General features: G+C 42.4%; 1 protein-coding gene across 1 annotated transcript; it reads left to right on the forward strand.

The window, feature by feature from the left end:
- Window positions 1-158: 158 nt before the first annotated feature.
- LOC138663163 (zinc finger protein 300-like) lies at window positions 159-18,588 on the forward strand. Its single transcript, XM_069749310.1, has 4 exons — window positions 159-278; window positions 362-459; window positions 658-748; window positions 16,072-18,588. The coding sequence occupies exons 1-4, from the start codon at window positions 194-196 to the stop codon at window positions 17,031-17,033; spliced, it is 1,236 nt and encodes a 411-aa protein (XP_069605411.1). The 5' UTR covers window positions 159-193; the 3' UTR covers window positions 17,034-18,588.
- The last annotated feature ends 2,273 nt before the right edge of the window (window positions 18,589-20,861 follow it).

Below are 20,861 nucleotides of genomic sequence, written 5' to 3' on the forward strand. Positions count from 1 at the left end.
ATACATGAGGACATCAATGATCAGAAGATCCTAGAACTCACATACAAGATGATTGAGCTGCTGACTGGAGAGGTGACACTGCTGTGAATGCTGGGACATTCTATAGTAACATTATGAAGGGATCGGGGGATGACGGTATCATTGTATGTGTCGGGTTCCTATAAGGTGTCAGGATGTCGCTGTCTATTTCTCCATGGAGGAGTGGGAGTATTTAGAAGGACACAAAGATCTGTACAAGGACTTAATGATGGAGGTTCCCCAGCCCCTCACATCACCAGGTAATAGACAGGAGTAAATACACACGGCCTATAATTATCTGTATGTAAAGAATGAAGTAAGTCCCTGTATGTGTTTCCTCCAGATCTATCCAGTAAGAGGACAACACCAGAGAGATGTCCCCGTCCTCTTCTTCCACAGGACTGTAAACAAGAAGCTCCCAATGTTCCTCAGGATCATCAGGTAGATGGAGAGAAGGTGTCATGAGATCTCCACTATGATGTGTAGATGGCTGTGAAGGTCTTGTGCTCAGTCTTGTTTTATCCACCAGTATTCTATGTTTTATACTTGTGTAATGAGAACGGTGGAGATGGCAGGATTAGAGCTGATCATAGATGTGACTTCTCCATCTGTCGGTGACTTTTACAATATTTGTTTCAGGGTGAAGATCTAACCCATATTAATACTACAGAGACATATGTGACGGGTGATAAGTGGTGTAAAGAAGAGATTCCTACATATGACTACCCAGGTGAGTAGTGACAACTAAATACAGAGTAATCACAGATTCTACTGTAATTATATGTTGAATTTCTAGTGGAAGTACCAGTCCTGGAAGGACCGTCAAGTGAGAAGCCAAACTGTTTTTAGGTGAACAAGAAATACAGTTATGCTCAAAACTTTACACACCCTAGCAGAATTTTAGCTTTCTTGGCCTTTTTTCAGAGAATATGAATGATAACACCAAAACGTAGTGGTTGGGCGAAGCCATTTACTGTCAAACTACTGTGTTTTCTTTTTTTAAATCATCATGACAACCCAAAATATCTAAATGACCCTGATCAAAAGTTCACATACCCCATTTCTTAATACCGTGTATTGCCCCCTCTAACATCAATGCCAGCTTGAAGTCTTTTATGGATGTGGATGAGGTTCATTATTTTCTCAGATGGTAAAGCTGCCCCCTCTTCTTGGCAAAAAGCCTCCAGTTCCTGTAAATTCCTGTTCTGTCTAGCATGAACTGCGCACTCGAGAGTGGCTCAATGATATTGAGGTCAAGAGACTGAGATGGCCATTCCAGAACCTTCAGTTTGTTCCACTGTAGCCAAGGACAGGTCGACTTGGCCTTGTGTTTTGGATCATTGTCATGTTGGAACGTCCAAGTATGTTCCATGCGCAACTTCCAATCTGATGATTGCAAATTTGCCTCCAGTATTTGCTGATAATGTGCTGCATTCATTTTTCCCTGAACTTTGACCAAGTTTCCTGTGCCTTTGTAACTCACAGATCCCCAAAATATCAGCGATCCACCTCCCTGCATGGTGTTCCTGTCATCATGGGCTTTGTTGACCTCTCTCCAAATGTAACGTTTATGGTTGTGGCCAAAAAGTTAAATTTTGGTCTCATGCCTCCAAATTACTTTGTTCCAGAACTTTTGAGGCTACACTCCCTGACAGAAGTTATATCGCTTATCCATTTTATGTAAATCAAAGCTTATAACCTGACGTTAAATTCATCCATTGGTTGTATAAATTATTCCTTTGAAAGCTGAAACCCTCCGAAATGTGGTTTAGGTTAAGAAAATAAATTGGCATAAAAGCAGAAATATTGATCATTTAATGGACACAGAATGGTCAGATTTTGACAAGACAACCTGATAACACCTGGTCATATAATGCACCCAATCCTAGTTCACATCCTCACCTGTGCTCAGTAATGATTGGTTAATTAGTGTGTGTGTGTGTGTGTGTGTGTGTGTGTGTGTGTGTGTAAAAAGAAACCCAGCACCCCAGACATTCACTTGAACTGCATCTTGAGCTCTAACGACATGCCAAAAATCCACCCTGCGACCAAAGCCTGGATTATCAAGAAGCTGAAGATCAGATCCAGTGCAGAGGTGGCTGGTACTAGGGTTGAGCGACCTTGACTTTTTTAGGGTCGAGCCGGGTTTCGCGAAACCCGACTATCTCAAAAGTCGAGTCGAGTGAAATCGGCCGATTATGGCGAAAAGTCGAGGATCGACCGAAACCCAATGCAAAGCCAATGGGATTTTTTTTTTTCTCTCTCTCCCTCTCTCCCTCTCTCCCTCTCTCCCTCTCTCCCTCTCTCCCTCTCTCCCTCTCTCCCTCTCTCCCTCCCTCTCTCTCCTGAAAAGCTGGTGTTACACATTGCAAATCGCTACAGCGCACAATCGACAACATGGCGATAGGTCTTAGGGGCGTGGACGCCTATGTCATCACTCTACCCACGCCCCTTCATTGGCTGAAAAAAATGGCGCCAAGCGCGTCATACGAAACGCAACTTTGGCGCGAAAGTCGCGTACCGCATGGCCGACCCCACACAGGGATCGGGTCGGGTTTCATGAAACCCGACTTTGCCAAAAGTCGGCGACTTTTGAAAATGAACGATCCGTTTCGCTCAACCCTAGCTGGTACCTTTAATGTGTCTCGGCGTCAAGGACAAAGAATTACAAAAAGATTTGATGAGACTGGAGATAGTAACATAGTTAGTAAGGCCGAAAAAAGACATTTGTCCATCCAGTTCAGCCTATATTCCATCATAATAAATCCCCAGAATTACATCCTTCTACAGAACCTAATAATTGTATGATACAATATTGTTCTGCTCCAGGAAGACATCCAGGCCTCTCTTGAACCCCTCGACTGAGTTCGCCATCACCACCTCCTCAGGCAAGCAATTCCAGATTCTCACTGCCCTAACAGTAAAGAATCCTCTTCTATGTTGGTGGAAAAACCTTCTCTCCTCCAGACGCAAAGAATGCCCCCTTGTGCCCGTCACCTTCCTTGGTATAAACAAATCCTCAGCGAGATATTTGTATTGTCCCCTTATATACTTATACATGGTTATTAGATCGCCCCTCAGTCGTCTTTTTTCTAGACTAAATAATCCTAATTTTGCTAATCTATCTAGGTATTGTAGTTCTCCCATCCCCTTTATTAATTTTGTTGCCCTCCTTTGTACTCTCTCTAGTTCCATTATATCCTTCCTGAGCACCGGTGCCCAAAACTGGACACAGTACTCCATGTGCGGTCTAACTAGGGATTTGTACAGAGGCAGTATAATGCTCTCATCATGTGTATCCAGTCCTCTTTTAATGCACCCCATGATCCTGTTTGCCTTGGCAGCTGCTGCCTGGCACTGGCTGCTCTAGGTAAGTTTATCATTAACTAGGATCCCCAAGTCCTTCTCCCTGTCAGATTTACCCAGTGGTTTCCCGTTCAGTGTGTAATGGTGATATTGATTCCTTCTTCCCATGTGTATAACCTTACATTTATCATTGTTAAACCTCATCTGCCACCTTTCAGCCCAAGTTTCCAACCTATCCAGATCCATCTGTAGCAGAATACTATCTTCTCTTGTATTAACTGCTTTACATAGTTTTGTATCATCTGCAAATATCGATATTTTACTGTGTAAACCTTCTACCAGATCATTAATGAATATGTTGAAGAGAACAGGTCCCAATACCGACCCCTGCGGCACCCCACTGGTCACAGCGACCCAGTTAGAGACTATACCATTTATAACCACCTTCTGCTTTCTATCACTAAGCCAGTTACTAACCCATTTACACACATTTTCCCCCAGACCAAGCATTCTCATTTTGTGTACCAACCTTTTGTGCGGCACGGTATCAAACGCTTTGGAAAAATCGAGATATACCACGTCCAATGACTCACCGTGGTCCAGCCTATAGCTTACCTCTTCATAAAAACTGATTAGATTGGTTTGACAGGAGCGATTTCTCATAAACCCATGCTGATATGGAGTTAAACAGTTATTCTCATTGAGATAATCCAGAATAACATCCCTCAGAAACCCTTCAAATATTTTACCAACAATAGAGGTTAGACTTACTGGCCTATAATTTCCGGGTTCACTTTTAGAGCCCTTTTTGAATATTGGCACCACATTTGCTATGCGCCAGTCCTGCGGAACAGACCCCGTCGCTATCGAGTCCCTAAAAATAAGAAATAATGGTTTATCTATTACATTACTTAGTTCTCTTAGTACTCGTGGGTGTATGCCATCTAGACCCGGAGATTTATCTATTTTGATCTTATTTAGCCGGTTTCGCACCTCTTCTTGGGTTAGATTGGTGACCCTTAATATAGGGTTGTCATTGTTTCTTGGGATTTCACCTAGCATTTCATTTTCCGCTGTGAATACCGTGGAGAAGAAGGTGTTTAATATGTTAGCTTTTTCCTCGTCATCTACAACCATACTTTCCTCACTATTTTTTAAGGGGCCTACATTTTCAGTTTTTATTCTTTTACTATTGATATAGTTGAAGAACAGTTTGGGATTAGTTTTACTCTCCTTAGCAATGTGCTTCTGTTTCCTTTTTGGCAGCTTTAATTAGTTTTTTAGATAAAGTATTTTTCTCCCTATAGTTTTTTTAGAGCTTCAATGGTGCCATCCTGCTTTAGTAGTGCAAATGCTTTCTTTTTACTGTTAATTGCCTGTCTTACTTCTTTGTTTAGCCACATTGGGTTTTTCCTATTTCTAGTCCTTTTATTCCCACAAGGTATAAACCGCTTACAGTGCCTATTTAGGATGTTGTTAAACATTTTCCATTTAATATCTGTATTCTTATTTCTGAGGATATTGTCCCAGTCTACCAGATTAAGGGCATCTCTAAGCTGGTCAAACTTTGCCTTCCTAAAGTTCAGTGTTTTTGTGACTCCCTGACAAGTCCCCCTAGATGTGTTTGACAAACCCAGGTCCAGCAGACCCTGCAAGACAACTGCTCAGGAGGCACGTTTGTTGGTTAGAAAATCCAAGGCAAACCCCTCTTCCACTGCAGCAGAGCTCCAACAGGCCTGGTCACCTCAAGTCCCTGTGTCAACTGGAACAGTTTGTAGGATTCTGTCTTGGAATGGCTTCCATGGTCGAATCAGTGCCCAGAGCCAGCACTAAACAAAAGGTAAATAAAAAACCGTGTGACATTTGCAAAGTCCCACAGCCTGCTAAACAGATGGATGCTGGAAAAGTGGCAGAAGGTGGATTTCTCTGATGAATCTTCAGTAGAATTACACCACAGCCGCCGCAAATACTGCAGGAGACCTACTGAAGTCCGTATAGACCCAAAATACACCCAGAAAACAGTTAAATTTGGTGGTGGAAAGATCATGGTCTGGGGTTACATTCAGTATGGGGGTATGCGAAACATTTGCAAGCTGTAAGGCAATATCAATAGCCTAAAATATCAGGAAGTATTAGCTACTTCTTATATTCCAAATCCTAAAAGGGGTCAAATTCTGCAGCAGGATGGTGCTCCATCTCCTACATCCATCTCTACAACAAAGTTCCTCCAGGCAAAAAAGATCGAGGTGCTCAAGGACTGGCCTGCCCAGTCACCAGACATGAACATCATTGAGCATGTTTGGAGTAGGATGAAAGAGGAAGCTTGGAAGACAAAACCAAAGAATCTAGATGAACTCTGGGAGGCATGTAAGACAGCATTCTTTGCTATTCCTGATGACTTCATTAATAAATTGTATGAATCATTGTTGAACCGCATGGATGCAGTCCTTCAAGCTCACGGAAGTCACACAAAATATTAAATATGACTCTAGTAGCACCACAACTTCATTCACCAATGTTAGGCAACATATATTTGTATTTTAAGTTACTTATTTGTTTGAATATCACATTAATTTCTGTTGGCGACAAAACTTTTGTCTTGCCAAAATCTGACCATTCCGTGTCCAATAACTGATCAATATTTCTGCATTGATGCCAATTTATTTTCTTAACCTAAACCACATTTCGGAGGGTTTCGGCTTTCAAAAGAATAATTTATACAACCAATGGATGAATTATCGTCAGGTTATAAGCTTTTAGCTACATAACATGGATAAGCGACATAACTTCTGTCAGGGAGTGTAGTCTCTGTGCTGTTTTTTTGTGTATTTTAGGCAAGATACTTTGTGGCATTTGCGCAGTAATCGCATATATATGGCACCTCGACCATGCAGCACATTTCTCTTCAAGTGCCTCCTTGTTGTGCTTCTTAAAACAGCTACACCTCTAGTTTTCAGAGAGTTCAGTATTTCAGCTGATGTTTTTTGTGGGTTTTTCTTTGCATCCCGAACAATTTACCTGGATGCTGTGGACAACGTTCTTGTTGGTCTACCTGACCGTGGTTTTGTTTTTACAGAGCCCCTGATTTTCCATTCGTTAATCACAGTTTAAATGCTGCTGACGGGCATTATCAATTCCTTGGATATCTTTTTGTATCCCTTTCCTGTTTTATACAGCTCAACTACATTTTTCCGTAGATTTATAGAATAAAAGAACAATTTACATTTTACTCAAAAATATACCTATAAAGAGAAAAATCAGACAAACTGAACATTTTGCAGTGGTATCTTAATTATTGCCAGAGCTGTATATTGTGGAGCTGTGTATACTTCTCCTGCCCTGTATAAATGGTGCCATTCTCTTCTCAGTATCAATTATGTGTATATACACTGCACAGCACCACTCCTCCTGTCCTGTATATATACACTGCACAGTACCACTCCTCCTGTCCTGTATATATACACTGCACGGTACCATTCCTCCTGTCCTGTATATATACACTGCACAGCACCACTCCTTCGTCCTGTATATATACACTGCCCAGTACCACTCCACCCGTCCTGTATATACACACACTGCACAGTACCACTCCTCCTGTCCTGTATATATACACTGCACAGTACCACTCCTCCTGTCCTGTATATACACACTGCACAGTACCACTCCTCCTGTCCTGTATATATACACTGCCCAGTACCACTCCTCCTGTCCTGTATATACTGTATACACTGCACAGTACCACTCCTCCTGTCCTGTATATATACACTGCACAGTACCACTCCTCCTGTCCTGTATATATACACTGCACGGTACCATTCCTCCTGTCCTGTATATATACACTGCACAGCACCACTCCTTCGTCCTGTATATATACACTGCCCAGTACCACTCCACCCGTCCTGTATATACACACACTGCACAGTACCACTCCTCCTGTCCTGTATATACACACTGCACAGTACCACTCCTCCTGTTCTGTGTATATATACACTGCATAGCGCCACTCCTCCTGTCCTGTATATATACACTGCACAGTGCCACTCCTCCTGTCCTGTATATATACACTGCACAGCACCACTCCACCTGTCCTGTGTATATATACACTGCACAGCACCACTCCTCCTGTCCTGTATATATACACTGCACAGCACCACTCCTCCTGTCCTGTATATATACACTGCACAGTGCCACTCCTCCTGTCCTGTATATATACACTGCACAGTACCACTTCTCCTGTCCTGTATATATACACTGCACAGTACCACTTCTGTATATATACACTGCACCGTGCCACTCCTCCTGTCCTGTGTGTATGTATATTGTACAGTATCACTTCTCCTATCCTGTGCACCGGATTTTTCTGACTATAAGACGCATCGGACCATAAGACACACTAAGGTTTTAGGGGAGGAAATTAGGAGAAAAAAACTGAAGCAAAAAATGTGGTCACTTCTGTACTTAATATCCCCATCCTGCTACACATAGCCCCTCATCCTTATCCTGGTATGTATGGTCCCATCCCAGTCCTGGTATGCATGGCCTGATCCTTATCCTGGCATGCATGGCCCCCTCCTTATCCTGGTATGATTGGCCCCATCCCGTTCATGGTACGACTGGTCCCATCACAAAAGATTAAACAAACCATTACACTTGCCTTCCTCCGTTCCCTGGCAGTGTCCTCGCATGGCAGGGATGTCATGTGCTGCTCACAAGCTGAGTACAGCTGCCGGAATACTCACCGGGACTGTGCGCACATAGAGCAGTGAGTATTCATTGCTCTTCAGTAGCGCGCAGTGTCAGCCACCGGCTTCCTGCTGCTGCCGGCAGTCACTTGTGTTGATACTTTAGAGAAATGAATATTCAGGACGCGCTCAGAAGCGTATTAGACCCGCTGGAGTGCCTTGTGGTCATAGTAGGATGCCTGGGAGTCACAAGGCAAAGTAAAAGTAAGTGTGGACCTGGACAAGCTATTTGACCAAGGCATTGTTCAGGAAAACCTGTTATTGCCTTTTTTTTTGGAATGGACTGCAGGAAGGTAGTGGTGCTGGTCCGTTTCCTCCAGGCCGGGTCTTGGGTTTTATAAGTGACCCATGGACACAGATTCCACTTTAGAAAAAAACCTGCAGGAAGGGTTTGGGTGTGTCAGTTTGGAGTGTGCAACTTGCGGAGCAAGACGGCTCTGCAGAAGCTCAGCCTATGTTAACACAGAGCCAGCAGAGCAAACTCCTGGAACCCCGCAGTGTTATACGGTGGTGCTGTTGCCCTCGGCAACCGGACTCCCAGTGACTGCTTTGTTTCCCTGCTGCGATCCGGAGGATTCCATATGCTGTACACTGTGTGAGTGTGGACATTAAAACCACGTTTGCTGCAATCTTTTCCTCTGGTCACTGTCTGTCACACTGAACCAGCCCTGCTGCACTGTAATATATACAAACAAACAAGGAAAAAACCATAAACCTTCCTACTCACCTTTCCCCCGCAGCGCGTAGTCTGTGTTAAATATTTTAATAAAATATCACCGGAAACTCCTCCAGCCTCGCAGGAGCTCGCGGTAAGTCCTCAAGTATTCGGTCAGCATCTACATATACCGAAATCTCCGGTGCTACACTCCTCCTCCATCCTCATCGTCCTTCCTGTCACCTCTATTAACGCTGGATGCGTCCTCTGATTCTGGCCACACTGCGCTGGCGCAGTCTACACTAACTTCGGACAGAAGGACGCAACCAAAGCTACATTATAGATACAGTCATGGCTGAAATTAAATTTTGGCAAAGCGCTAATCATTTTGTCTGGACCATTTTTGGAGGCGTTTTTTCTCTTTATTTTTTTTTTTGTGTTATTCCAATACACACAAAGTAAACCGTTTCAATGGCGCCAACACTTTCGTCCATGACTGTATATAGAGAAATGTGAGACAATATAGAGATTAAAAATAGACTTTATTAGATCGCAATTGAAAACAGATAAAAATACAAAAAGCCATTTAAGAAAGATAAATGTAATCACAAAAAGACAATGGAATGGGGCATCTGGATGAGCAGTGGATAAGTCCTAAGCATACAGCCTTATGGATCGTTCACACATCCTGATATTTCCAGTACTGTAAAAGCCAGAACCAGAGATATTTGTGTCCATTTGTACGTGTACTTCTTACATGTGGCAACCATGTGCCGCAGCAGTATCATAACGGACGTTGAAGACAGCTCACATTATTGACCCCTGCGATCAGCGCGAGCAGGGGACAATGTTGAGAGATGTACTGAGCCCCCGCTTAAAAATAAAATAAAAAATCACATTGTACTAACCTTAAGGGTATGTGTCCACGTTCAGGAAACGCTGCAGAGCCGCAGCGTCAAACACGCAGCGTCCAGATGTTACAGCATCGCGGAGGGGATTTTATGAAATCCCATCTCCACTATGCGTGGTAACACGCACCCGGCGGCCCTGCGATTCCGGACATGCGGCGTGTCTTTTAAGATTGCAGCATGTCCGTGTACCTTGCGGCGCCGCTGCAAGGTAAATCACAGGGCCCTATGTATGGGGTGCGATGATGCCGGACGTGTGCAATGAACACATCCGGCATCATCGCGTCACAGAAGGGGGCGGGACTTAGGGCGGAGCGGGTTTGCTGCTCCGACCAAACCGCCGGCCATCCTGAAGGTGGACACATAGCCTAAGGAAAACTAACATGCGCAACCTTTTAAAAAGTCGGACTGCACTCTGACCAATGTAAATCTATGAACATGCTGTGGTTGTCCTCATATCTCGGATGAGACTCGCCAATGCAAGTGTGACAATTATTAACCAGCAGAGGGAAAGCCGATGGCTGGGGGCTGATGTTTATAGCCTGGGAAGGTGGTTGTACACATGGAGCTTCCCAGGATATTAATATCAGCTCACAGCTGTATACTTAGTCTTTCCTGGTTATTAAAATAGGGGGCTCCTCAAAAAAATGACTTGTGCACACGTTGCGGATTTACTGCTTATCCGCGTTTTTTTTCCACGCAAAGTGATGTACAGTATAATGTAAATTAATAGGGAAAAAAAATGCTGTGCTAATTTTGCAGAAAATTCCGCGTGTAAAACACAGTGGATTGAAAGGAGCATGTCACTTCTTTTGTGCGGATCTGCAGCGTTTCTGCACCTTTCCATTATAGAAATCCGCAGGGGTATAAATGCATGAAATCCGCACAAAATCCGCAACAAAAACTCATCAAATCTGCACCTGCGGTTTCTGCCAGGAGATGCAGATTTTGTGCAGAAAATTCTGCACCCAAATCTGCAACGTGTGCACATAGCCTTAAGGTCCCCCTTTAATTAATAATCAGCAAAGGCTAGGGAGAGAGCTGCGGGCCAATATTAATAGCCTACGGAGGGACCATGGAAATTGACCCCATTCCAGACTAAAAACCTCAGCTCTCAGCCGCCCCAGAAATAGCCCATATATAAGAAGCACCAATCCTGGCACTTAGGGCTCCTTTTCACTTGCGAGACATATGGCTGTGTCTGGCAGGTTAAAACCCTCCTCTGGCGCTGCCACTTGGGAGCGGAGCGTGCAGCTCCATATATTGCTATGCAGCCGCACACTCCGCTCTGGAGTGCCGGCGCCAGAGGAGGGTTTTAACCTGCGAGAAACGGCCGTATGTCTCGCAAGTGAAAAGGAGTGCTAAGCCTCGCTCTTCCCACTTGCCCTGGTGCGGTGGCAAGTGAGATGATAGTTGGGTGGATTGATGTCACCTTTGTATTGTCAGGTGACATCAAGCCCAGAGATTAGTAATGGAGAAGCGTCTTTAAGACGTCCTCATTACTAACCCCGTAGTCAATTTGTATAAAAAAAAAAAAACACGCACACACACAGAATAAAGTCTTCAATTGAAAAAATGAAAGACTCCTTTAATTAATCTAAATTAAACCATACTGACGTCATCTCCCAGTCCATTGAAGCTAAGGTCTCCTGTAACAGAATTAAAATAATAACAATATTCCTCAACTGTCCACCGAGATAATAATCTATTTGTCCCACGATGGTTCAAATACAAAGGTGCCATCAACCCCCCCCAACAATCAACCCACTTGCCACCGTACCAGGGCAAGTGAGAAGAGCTAGGTTAAGTGCCAGATTTGGTGAATTCTGTGGATGAGCCTTTTCTGGGGTGGCTGAGAGTTGATGTTTTTAGTCTAGGATGGGGCCAATATACATGGGAAGGTACCCCCATTACAATAGCCAGGAAATCTTACACACACTGTACTAATTATGTGTGTGTGTGACTGACTTTATATCTATTCTATGTGTATATACTGTTTGTAATGTATCTGTTCTATTCTGTAGCCTCATGCTGTGATTTTCTTGTACGTGGAAGATGAATTTCTGGCTTTTCATCAATATATCTATATATAGTTATATAACAATAATTTATTTCTATAGCGCCAACATATTCTGCAGCACTTTACAGTTTAGAGGGGACTTGTACAGACAATAGACATTACAGCATAACCGTAAACACCTAGATCAAAACAGATACCAAGAGGAATGAGGGCCCTGCTCGCAAGCTTACAGTCTGAGGAAAAAGGGGAGACACGAAAGGTGGATGGTAAGAATTGCTTTTGTTGTTCGGACCAGCCATAGTGTTAGAATCGGGTGTTCGTGTAATGCTGTATGAACCAGTTATCAGCCTAAGTATGTAACAGTACAGACACAGAGAGCTTTTAAATGCATAAAGCATGTGAGAACATGATGCAAGGCACCTGGTTATGATAAAAATGTTGAATGGGCAACACAGGGATAGTTAGGTTAATGTGTTGAGGCTGTAGGCCAGTCTGAACAAATGCATTTTTAGGGCACGCTTAAAACTGTGTGGATTGAGGATTAATCGTATTATCCTGCGTAGTGCATTCCAAAGAATTGGCACAGCATATGAAAAGTCTTGGAGATGAGAGTGGGAGGTTCTGATTATTGAGGATGTTAACCTCAGGTCATTAACAGAACTGAGGGCACGGGTAGGGTGGTAGGCTGAGATGAGGGAGGAGATGTAGGTTGGTGCCGAGCCATGGAGTGCTTTGTGGGTGAGGGTAATAAGTTTGTGCTGGATTCTGGAATGGATGGGTAACCAGGGTAATGACTGCCACAAGGTAACGGCATCAGAATAATGATTGTTGATGAATATGATCCAGGCTGCAGCATTCAAGACAGATTGGAGTGGGGAGAGTTTGGTAAGAAGGGAGACCGATTAGAAGAGAATTACAATAGTCCAGACTGGAATGAATAAGAGAAACAGTAAGAGTTTTTTTGCAGAGTTGAAAGTAAGAAAAGGTCAAATTCTAGAAATGTTTTTGATGTGCAGATAACAAGAGCTAGCCAGTGATCAGATGTGAGGGTTGAATGAAATCTCGACATCAAGTATGACCCCAAGACAGCGGACATGTTGCTGGGGACAAGCGATGGAACCACACACTGAAATGGCAATGTCGGACATAGGGAGGTTAGTGAAGGGAGGAAACACAAGAAGTTCAGTTTTTGACGGGACATGATGTTAGAGACAGTGGTAAGACAATCACTGGTGTTTTCTAAAAAGGCAGGCATGATATCTGGAGAAGTGATGTATAATTGGGTGTCATCAGCATAGAGATGGTACTGGAAACCAAATCTGATTGTTTGTAGGGGCAGTGTACAAAGAGAAAAGGAGGGGGCCTAGAACCGATTCTTGAGGAACCCCAACTGTAAGGGGAAGCGGAGAGGAGGAGGAGCCAACAAAAGATACAGTGAAGGAGCTGTCAGAGAGATAAGAGGAGAACCAGCAGAGAACGGTGTCCTTGAGACCAATGGAGCTGAACATACTGAGGAGGAGCTGGTGATCCACAGTGTTGAATGCTGCAGAGAGAGCTTTGAGAATTAGCATGGAGTAGTGACCAATAGATTTAGCGCTTAGTAGATCATTAGAGACTTTAGTGAGGGCAGTTTCAGTAGAGTGTAAAGAGCGGAAACTGGATTGTAGAGAGAAGAGAGTTATCTGAGAGATAGTGGACCAGGCGTTCCAGGAGTTTAGAGATAAAGGAAAGATTAGAGACAGGTCTATAGTTAGTGGCACAGTTTTGGTCGAGGGATGGCTTTTTAAGTAATGGATGTATAATGACATGCTTAAATGAGGAGGGAAATATACCAGAAGAGAAAGAGGTTTAATATTTTTGTTAGGTGAGAGGTGACAGCAGTGTAAAGGGACTGGAGGAGATGTGACGGAATGGGGTCACTGGTACAAGTGGTAGGGCAAATAGATGCAAGGAGAGTGTGCGAGATGTAGTAGGGGAGGGAGGACAGTGCATGGTATGAGTGGATTGGGAGATAATTTCCTGTCTAATAAGGTCCGTTTTTTTCTTTGAAATAATTGTCAAGATCGTCAGCGCAGAGATCCGTGGTTGTAGACTGCACTCTTGAGTTGAATAGGAAATGAAAAGTGTCAAAGAGACATTTCGGGATATTAGATTTGAGGTGATGATGGTGTTGAAATAGGTTTGTTTGGAGAGGTGAAGGGCAGTGTTGTAGGTTTTAAAGGGAACCTGTCACCCCGAAAATCGCGGGTGAGGTAATCCCACCGGCATCAGGGGCTTATCTGCAGCATTCTGTAATGCTGTAGATAAGCCCCCGATGTTACCTGAAAAAGGAGAAAAAGACGTTAGATTATACTCACCCAGGGGCGGTCCCGCTGCTGGTCAGGTCGGATGGGCGTCACCGGTCCGCTCCGGCGCCTCCTATCTTCTTTCCATGAGGTTTTCAAAGGAGTTCAGGTCTGGAGATCTTCTTTCCATGACGTCCTCTTCTGATCTTCAGCCACGGCTCCGGCGCAGGCGTACTTTGCTCTGCCCTCTTGAGGGCAGAGGATAGTACTGCAGTGCCCAGGCGCCGGAAAGGTCAGAGGCCCAGCGCCTGCGCACTGCAGTACTATCCTCTGCCCTCAACAGGGCAGAGCAAAGTACGCCTGCGCCGGAGCCGTGGCTGAAGATCAGAAGAGGACGTCATGGAAAGAAGATCTCCAGACCTGAACTCCTTTGAAAACCTCTGGAATTTAATCAAGAGGATGATGGATAGTCACAAGCCATCAAACAAACAAGAACTACTTACATTTTTGCGCCAGAAGCAGTGTGAAAGACTGGTGGAAAGCATGCCAAGACAAATGAAAGCTCATTAAAAATCATGGTTATTCCACAAAATATTAATTTCTGAACTGTTCCGGAGTTAAAACATTAGTATTGTTATTTCTAAATGATTATGAACTTGTTTTCTTTGCATTATTTGAGGTCTGAAAGCCATGGGTTTTTTTATATTTCATTTTGACCATTTTTCTTAGTAAGAAAAAAATACTAAATTTATTATTTGGAAATTCAGAGACATGTTGTCAGAAGTTTATAGAATAAAAGAACAATTTTACATTTTACTCCAAAATATGCCTTTAAAGAGAGAAATCAGACAAACTGAACATTTTGCAGACGTATATATATATATATATATATATATATATATATATATATATATATATATATATATATATATATATATATTTTGCTCTTACTGAGTGTATTGGGGGACACTCGCTTGGCACGGAATTAACGTGGTCAGGCATGATTTTTCGCTTAAACACAGTCTATACGGTTTATTAAAGTGTCATAAACCGGGTTGTGCACAGTTCACATTATATATTTCATCAAACACAATAGGCACCAACTGGTGATATTAACTCGCAGATTTATCTTAAACCCTTCATTAACGGCTTTGTCTCATAGACACTAAACATGCTGGACTTCTCACTTCGCCCAGTTACCATGGGTGTCCGTACGCCGTACAGTTCACCAATGTCCCAAGTCATACATACAGCACATATGACATTGGGTCGCGGTCTCTAAACACGCTGAACCTCACTCCGTTCAGTGACCGTGGGAGACCACACAGTTCATAGAACATTACAAGCACCAACAGTCTGTATAGGTACCTGACGGGAGCTCCTGCTCCACCTGCTGACTCCTTGTCAGTCCACTCTTCCGGGAAAGCTGCCTCACAGGGATCACCAACTTGCCTGGGCGGCATATCTTAGTCAGTCCAGACCCACCGAAGGACGATAGCTTCCCCAACACAGACCATCCAGAACAATATCCCAAAATATAGTAGGTGTAATAATAGCAAATACTTCCAATTAGAAATGTGGTATAGTTTTCCTTATTCTCTGTCGCTTACCCCATGTCCAGGGCACTGCCGTATCTTAGGTATGGTTAGGTTATGACCACTAACAACTAACAGTCACTATATGAGTGGTAGTAACCATGGATACCTAAGCTAATGCAATGCCCTGCATATGGGGTGAGCAACATAGTGAGTCAGAAAAACTATACTATATATTTCCTAATATTATTATTACACCTACTACATATTGGGATAGTTGATCAGAGATGGGAATACCCCTTTAAGATTCTTACATGTTTTTATGGTGTATATTTTTAGCTGTTGCTATAGAATGTAATGGAATAAAGCGTACTTTTAATCCTCCGTTTTATTATTTCAAACTTTTCTACGTTTGTGTATTATATTTCTCAATTGTTCTTTAAAGGTTCAGTACAATGGGATTTGTGAACAGGTGCCTCACCACTGTCTTAGGTTATAGTATCATTATACTTTGAGTTGTATAGAATTATGAATATATAAATGACGTAAAATATAAGGCATTGATATTGAAAAATAATAAAAATCCATTTTATTCTTGGCAGATGACTGTGATGTCAAACCGGAAACCTATGAACAGCATGCCATTATTCCAGCTATACCTACAGCCCTTCAGAGCAAAAATCAATCATCTGTGCTTTTTCAATCAGTCACCTATTTGGATTCATCACAGACTGTTAAGCAGAATGAAAACCACAAAAGTGATGTTGAACATCAAATAATTCCCACAGCCAAGAAACCATTTTCCTGTTCAGAATGTGGGACATATTTTAAACATAAATCTAAATTGCTTACACATGAGAGAATTCACACAGGAGAAAAGCCATTTTCATGTTCAGAATGTGGAAAATGTTTTAACCGTAAGTCAAATTTGCTTACACATTACAGAAGTCATACAGGGGAGAAGCCTTTTTCATGTTCAGAATGTGGGAAATGTTTTACTAAGAAACCAGATCTTGTTAGCCATCACAGAAATCATGCAGGTGAGAAGCCATATTCATGTCTAGAATGTGGGAATTGTTTCAACCAGAAATCACATTTCCTTATGCATCAACGAAGTCACACAGGAGAAAAACCATTTTCATGTTCAGAGTGTGGGAAATGTTTTATCCAGAGATCAGATCTTCTTAAACATCAAAGAAGTCACACAGGAGAGAAACCATATCCATGTATAGAATGTGGGAAATGTTTTATCCAGAGATCAGATCTTCTTAAACATCAAAGAATCCACACAGGAGAGAAGCCATATTCATGTCCAGAATGTGGCAAATGTTTCAACCAGAAAGCACATTTCCTTATGCATCAGCGAACTCACACAGGGGAGAAGCTATTTTCATGTTCAGAATGTGGGAAAAGTTTTATCCAGAGATCAGATCTTCTTAAACATCAAAGAAGTCACACAGGAGAGAAACCATATCCATGTATAGAATGTGGGAAATGTTTTAGCCAGAGATCAGATCTTCTTAAACATCAGAGAATTCACACAGGACAGAAGCCATATTCATGACCAGAATATGGGAATTATAGTACGAGTTCAAAACTTGTTGCACATCAGAGAACTCACACATGGTAGAAACCATTCTTTATGTTAAGATTGTAGGAAATGTTATTCCTGGGAATCATATCTTTTTCATCATCTAAAAACTCATGCAGACTGAAGGAAATAATCAATAAGGGAACCAATCAGACAGTAGAGTTATATTTAGTTGACAAAAGGGTGAAACAGGATATACCAGTATTGTAAGCACAAAGGGGCTTTTGCTGGAGGTAGGTGTCAATCCTGGAACCTTAGCTCCTGGATTCTCAGCTTATAGGGGAGATAGCAAATGGTCTGTACTAGAAAGAATATCTCCTATTGTCCATGTTGGAAGAGACAGGTATTTGAAAGGGCATAACTTGGCTCATTGTTCATTTGTAGACAGCATTATTTAACCCCTTTCCGACTTGCGCTGCATATATACAGCACCACAGGAGCTGTGTTCCGACAAACCGCCATAGATATGGCACTGTGATCAGCGATCTGTCATTATACAGTTGATGTCCCATCCTGGAACAATGTAAGAGTAAAAAAAAAAAGTTAATAAATTGTAAAAAAAAAAAAAATTAAATCACAAAATAAAGAAAAAAATATTAATATAATAAATATATTTATGTTTAAAATAAGATAAATAGTACACATATTTGGTATCGACCCTTCTGGAACAACCCGACCTATAAAACTGTCCCACTAGTCCCTATAAAACTTCAGTGAACACCATAAAAACAAACAAATTTTTCCACTTTTTGGTCATATTGCTGACCAAAAAGTGGAAAAATCTGCGATAAAAAAAAAAACAGTCTACATAAAAATTGTACAGCTGAAAATGTCATCTTGTCTTGCAAAAAACAAGCTGCCATACCGGTCCGTCAGCAGAAAAATAAAAAAGTCATAGCTCTCAAAATAAAGTGATTCTTTTTTGAATAAAATAGTTTTTATTGTGTAAAAGCACTAAAACATTAAAAAATAAATGAGGTATCGCTGTAATCGTACTGACCTGAAGAATGAAACGGTCTTATCAATTTTTCTACATGCGGAACGGCATAAAAAAATAAAAATAATATATGAATTACTTTTTTTTTTTTTTTTTGATACATGTATGCTAGCCACCTTAGGGAGAGACCCAAGTTATGCTAAATGTAGCGGGACGAAAGAGACCGAAAAGCCCGAAACACGTGTCCACAGGTAGGAATTGGTTGGCTGTGTAAATTTAGAAACTAATCCGCAGCATTGCACGCTTGGCGGTTCCAAGCGCTGTGGATTAGACTGGGGTGGAAAGAGATGATTTGCATAGCTCCGCCTACTGCAAAGGATTCTGGGTAAACCTGCTATTCTTTGTATTATGCTGCTTGCAAGTACTTTCCGTTTCAGGAAAGCATCCACTATGTATTTTTTTTTTTTGTTCATTCTGCCTCCCAAAAATCGGAATAAAAAGCAATTAAAAAAGTCATGTGTCTATGGAAAAATTATAGCTCTCAAAATATGGCGATGCAGTTTTTGTAATAATAATCATCTGTGTGTGACAGCAGCCAAACATAAAAAAATATAAATCTGATGTGACACCGCAATCTTAATTATCTACAAGTCTATTTTCTGTAAACCAGAAGGATTAGACTATGATCTATATGTTGAGTTTTGCATTTTATGCGTGTGTTCTTCAGTTGGTCAAGAACCATACACTGTTGTCATATTATTCTTAAACTTTGATTTTTGATCATTTTAAATAGCTAATGTTTGCTTCTTTTGTCAGCTCCTACAACTTAGGGTTCATACTCACTTGCGCAAGACTCTGATGAGTCTCGCACGACAATACCTGGCACTGCACCTAGCACAGAGGAGCGGAGCGTGCGGCTGGCTGCACGTTTTCCTATGCGGCCGCACGCTCCGATCTGAGTGCTGGCAGCAGCTCCGGGTATAGCCGTGCGAGACTCATCCGAGTCTCGCACAAGTGCGTATGAGCCCTTACAGTGGGTACGAAAAGTATTCAAACCCCTTTACATTTTTCACTCCTTTTCATTGTAGCCATTTGGTAAATTCAAAAAAATTATTTTTTTTCTCATTAATGTGCAGTCTACACCCCAGCAAAAACACAGAAATGTAGACATTTTTGCATATTTATTAAAAAAAGAAAAACTGAAATATCACATGGTCATAAGTATTCAGACCCTTTGCTGAGACACTCATATTTAAGTCAATTTCCTTGTGCTCCTCCTTGAGATGGTTGTACTCCTTCATTGGTGTCCAGCTGTGGTTAAACTGATAGGACTTGTTTTGGAAAGGCGCACACCTGTCTATATAAGACCTCACAGCTCACAGTGCATGTCAGACCAAATGAGAATCATGGTTTCACAGTAACTGGCCAAGGAGCTCAGAGAAAGAATTGTGGCAAGGCACAGATCTTGCCAAGGTTACAAAATAATTTCTGCAGTACTCAAGGTTCCTAAGAGCACAATGGCCTACATAATCCTTAAATGGAGGAAGTTTGAGACCACCAGAAGTCTTCCTAGACCTGGCCCTCCAGGCAAACTGAGCAATTGTGGAAGAAGAGCCTTACGCTTCTTTCACACTTCCGTTGTTTTAGGGGCCGTCACAATGCGTCGTTCTGTGCAAAAAATGCATCCTGCAAAGTTGCCCGCAGGATGAGTTTTTTGCACATAGATTTGTATTACCAACGCATCCCGACGTATGGACACACGTTCCATGCGTCGTGCACTGGATGCGTCTGTATTTGGCGGACCGTCGTAGCGAAAAAACGTTCAAGAGAACGTTTTTTTGTACGTCGGGTCTTGCAATTCCTACCGCGCATGCGTGGCTGGAACTCCGCCCCCTCCTCCCTGGGACTTTACAGTGGGTGGCAGACGCGTTGAAACACTGCGTCCGCTGCCCACATTGCACAGAATTTTCACAACGTCCGTCGGTACATCGCGCCGACAATTAGCGACGGCCGCGTTCCAACGGAAATGTGAAAGAAGCCTTAGTGAGAGAGGTAAAGAACAACCCCAAGATCACTATGGCTGAGCTCCAAAGATACAGTAGGGAGATGGGAGAAAGTTCCACAAAGTCAACTATCACTACAGCCCTCCACCAGTCGGGCCTTTATGGCAGAGTGGCCCGACGGAAGCCTCTCCTCAGTGCAAGACATATGAAAGCACACATAGTTTGCTAAAAAAAACACATGAATGACTCTCAGGCTATGAGAAATAAGATTCTCTGGTCTGATGAGACAAAGATAGACCATTTTAGTGATAATTCTAAGCGGTATGTGTGGAGAAAACCAGGCACTGCTCATCAACTGCCCAATACAATCCCAAAAGTGAAATGTGGTGGCAGCATCATGCTACGGGTGTGCTTTTCAGCTGCAGGGACAGGATGACTGGTTGCCATTGAAGGAAACATGAATGCAGCCAAGTACAGAAATATCCTGGATGAAAACCACTTCCAGAGTGCTCTGGTTCTCAGACTTGGCCGAAGGTTCATCTTCCAACAATACAATGACCCTAAGCACACAGCTAAAATAACAAATGGCTGTCCATCAATGTTCACCATCCAACCTGATGGAACTGGAGAGGATCCCCTAATCCACGTGTGAAAAACTTGTTGCATCATTCCCAAGAAGACTCATAGCTCTACTAGCTCAAAAGGGTGCTTCTACTCAATACTGAGCAAAGGGTCTGAATACCATGTGATATTTCATTTTTTCTTTTTTAATAAATTTGCAAAAATTTCTACGTTTCTTTTTTTTTCAGTCAAGATGGGGTGCAGAGTGTACATTAATGAGAAAAAATGAAGTGGAGGCCT

This window comes from Ranitomeya imitator, chromosome 2 (assembly GCF_032444005.1).
Source record: "Ranitomeya imitator isolate aRanImi1 chromosome 2, aRanImi1.pri, whole genome shotgun sequence".
NCBI classification, from domain to species: Eukaryota; Metazoa; Chordata; class Amphibia; order Anura; family Dendrobatidae; genus Ranitomeya; species Ranitomeya imitator.

Coding starts and splice junctions, on each gene's coding strand:
- LOC138663163 (XM_069749310.1), top strand. CDS start 194: ATGGAGGAGTGGGAGTATTTAGAAGGACACAAAGATCTGTACAAGGAC. Junction 460..657: donor ATGTTCCTCAGGATCATCAG/GTAGATGGAGAG, acceptor TATTTGTTTCAG/GGTGAAGATCTAACCCATAT. Junction 749..16,071: donor TCCTACATATGACTACCCAG/GTGAGTAGTGAC, acceptor TATTCTTGGCAG/ATGACTGTGATGTCAAACCG.